This window comes from Lotus japonicus, chromosome 4 (genome assembly GCF_012489685.1).
Source record: "Lotus japonicus ecotype B-129 chromosome 4, LjGifu_v1.2".
NCBI lineage: Eukaryota > Viridiplantae > Streptophyta > Magnoliopsida > Fabales > Fabaceae > Lotus > Lotus japonicus.
The window spans coordinates 4340040-4342423 of record NC_080044.1 but is presented as its reverse complement, the minus strand read 5'-3'; the positions used below and the strand labels follow the sequence as shown (position 1 = coordinate 4342423).

The window sequence follows — 2384 nt, the reverse complement described above, 5'->3', positions numbered from 1 at the left end:
TTATCGATAAGCCTTCTTTTCTTTTCCTCCTTTACCACATTGGAAAGTTACAATATTAATATTTAATAATAATAACAACATGGCTTTTTAGTATTTTGACATAGAATTTACATGTCATACTAAACGACAAAAAAACAACTTAAAAATACATACATACACAATGACAATACACTCCCTTTCCTCCAACACCCAAGTGCCATCATCTCCAGCAACCCATATCTACAACCCACTCCGCCACGTGTACCTCCTCCTCCTCACACAAGAGGCTTGCACACCGACGTCTGCGGGTCCCACATCGCCGGCAGAAGAAACTTCCTCCCGTTCGCGCCGTGCGCATTGAAACTCGCCCCAGAAACCCCATCCACCAACACCTGACCCGGATAACCCGGATACGCCCCGCTCCCAAAAACCCCAGTGCACGCCGTCACCGCCTCCAACGGCGCCGTTGCCGGACCCTGAAAGTATCCATTATTAAACGGATTCGTCACAGTTCCAGCCAAAAGCGTAGCCAGGTTAATCACCATCCCATCCACACCAACATCACCGTTCGGCGCCACCAACGGCGGCGTCTGTGGGCCATACATCGGCTGGTGAAACGGCCACGCGCATTGCCCTGGACACTGCGTCTCAGAGTTTCCAACCCACACATAAGCAGTCCGAACCGCACCACTCCGAACCGATCCATGGCTTCCGCAGCGGCTCATACAGAACCCATCAACGGCAACATCCTTCGCAGTCAGCACGACGGTGATAGACGACAACGCGGCGTTGGAGTTGGAGCTCTTGAACTTCGACGCCAGTGCCAAGAGATCCCTCCCCTTGAGGCTCTTCCCGAGGGTGTACGCCGGGTGGAGAAACTGCTTCCCGACGACCAACGCAGAGGGTCCTGTTTTGTACTTCTCCGTCGTCTTCCACCACGCTGCGGCGGAGGGAAGCGCCGCGCCGGTGGTACTCAAAGAGTTTACAAAGTCCACGATTATGGACCGTTGGATTGGACTGAAAGAACCGTACCAGATTAGATTAACGGTGATCTGGCCTTTTAGAAGCTGACCGTTGTGATACTTGAGCACCAACGGTTGCTCTTGAACCAGCGCCCCTACAGTGAGTTCAGGTAAGAACTGTAGGAGAAGCACCGCAGAGAGAAGAATGGCAAGGTTGTAATTAGATGCCATAATTGAGGGTTTTAGTTAAAGAGAGGTTTTGAAAATGGAGTGCAAGTGGAAGAAGTGGGGGAAGCGGGTATTTATATACCTGGTGTGAGGAGACAGCTGTAGTCCACGTGGAGGTTTTTGATTGGGTGTTGATTTTGCCAGCCTGTAGAGGTTTTGAATTTGGGTGACGTGGCGGATTACGATGTACAAGGGGATAGTAAGTGAGGAAAAGACTGATTTGTCCTTAGTGTGATTCTTTTTTTCTTTTCAAATCCCGAGAAGGGTGTACTAGTTAGCATGCGTTTCAGGGTTCAGCACGAGTTTTGGAGGTAGATGAGTGGGGTCCATTGGGGGAATTTCAGTGGGGATGTGGGCCGTTGGATGGGAATCAATGGTGAGATTAGAGCCGTATAATTGGAATGGGAGTTGGCGTTGGGGTTGATGAGGTTGATGAGGTCATGAAATGCAGAGTTCGAGGAAGAGTGTTTCAGAGTTGAGTGGATTGATTTAATTACTCGCAGTAGGAGTACTATATAGGTGCCCGTGAAGGTTCTACTACTCATGGATAAGATCTAGGAGAAATATTTGTGATTTTAAATGGAAATAAGTGGTAGGGAACTAGCATGGATAGAAATAGATAGAAAAGAAATAAGGTTAAGAAAGAAAGGTAAGAGTCATCACACGTAATATACTGAGAAATGTGTAAGTAAGAAATAGGTGCAGGTCGGAGAAATAAGAGAAAATGAAATAGAAAATATGAAATGTAATATGTGATATCATTGAAAAGAAAGATATGGATAAAAATAAAATTAAGTGAAAATGGAGTGTAGAAATTTTGAAGTGTGAATGAATAAATGTTATTGAGAAATTGAAGATGATATACAAAGTAGTACATTGGAAAAATAGAAAGGATTGATGGATATACTATCTCAAATCATGTCTTTTGAATTTATGTATATGCGTCGACTTTTAACGATCACAATATGTTATAGCAGTTAAAAGCTCTGACGATTTTAAATGGAGGTTGATAGCGGAACCGAGAGTGTCACGGTGTCAAAACAACAACCAGCTGAGAAACCACTGGAGAGGAATGTCACGATGAAAGAGAAGGTGCTCAACACATCCAAATCTGAGCAAAAGAAAGTTGAAGATCTTGCCAAGATGGGTGTCATGAAACTTGATCTAGTGGAGGGAAATTGATTATTCCCTTCTTTTGACTTTGTTGATTCTCAC

At 45.1% G+C, this 2384-nt stretch overlaps 1 protein-coding gene across 1 annotated transcript; it reads right to left on the bottom strand.

Annotated features, from left to right (window-relative positions):
* On the bottom strand, window positions 1-1226 carry LOC130711965 (protein EXORDIUM-like 2). Its single transcript, XM_057561771.1, has one exon. The coding sequence runs from the start codon at window positions 1170-1172 to the stop codon at window positions 255-257; it is 918 nt and encodes a 305-aa protein (XP_057417754.1). The 5' UTR covers window positions 1173-1226; the 3' UTR covers window positions 1-254.
* Window positions 1227-2384: the final 1158 nt, after the last annotated feature.

Bases quoted from the DNA above. Each gene is read 5' to 3' on its own strand.
- LOC130711965 (XM_057561771.1), bottom strand. From the start codon at position 1,172: ATGGCATCTAATTACAACCTTGCCATTCTTCTCTCTGCGGTGCTTCTC.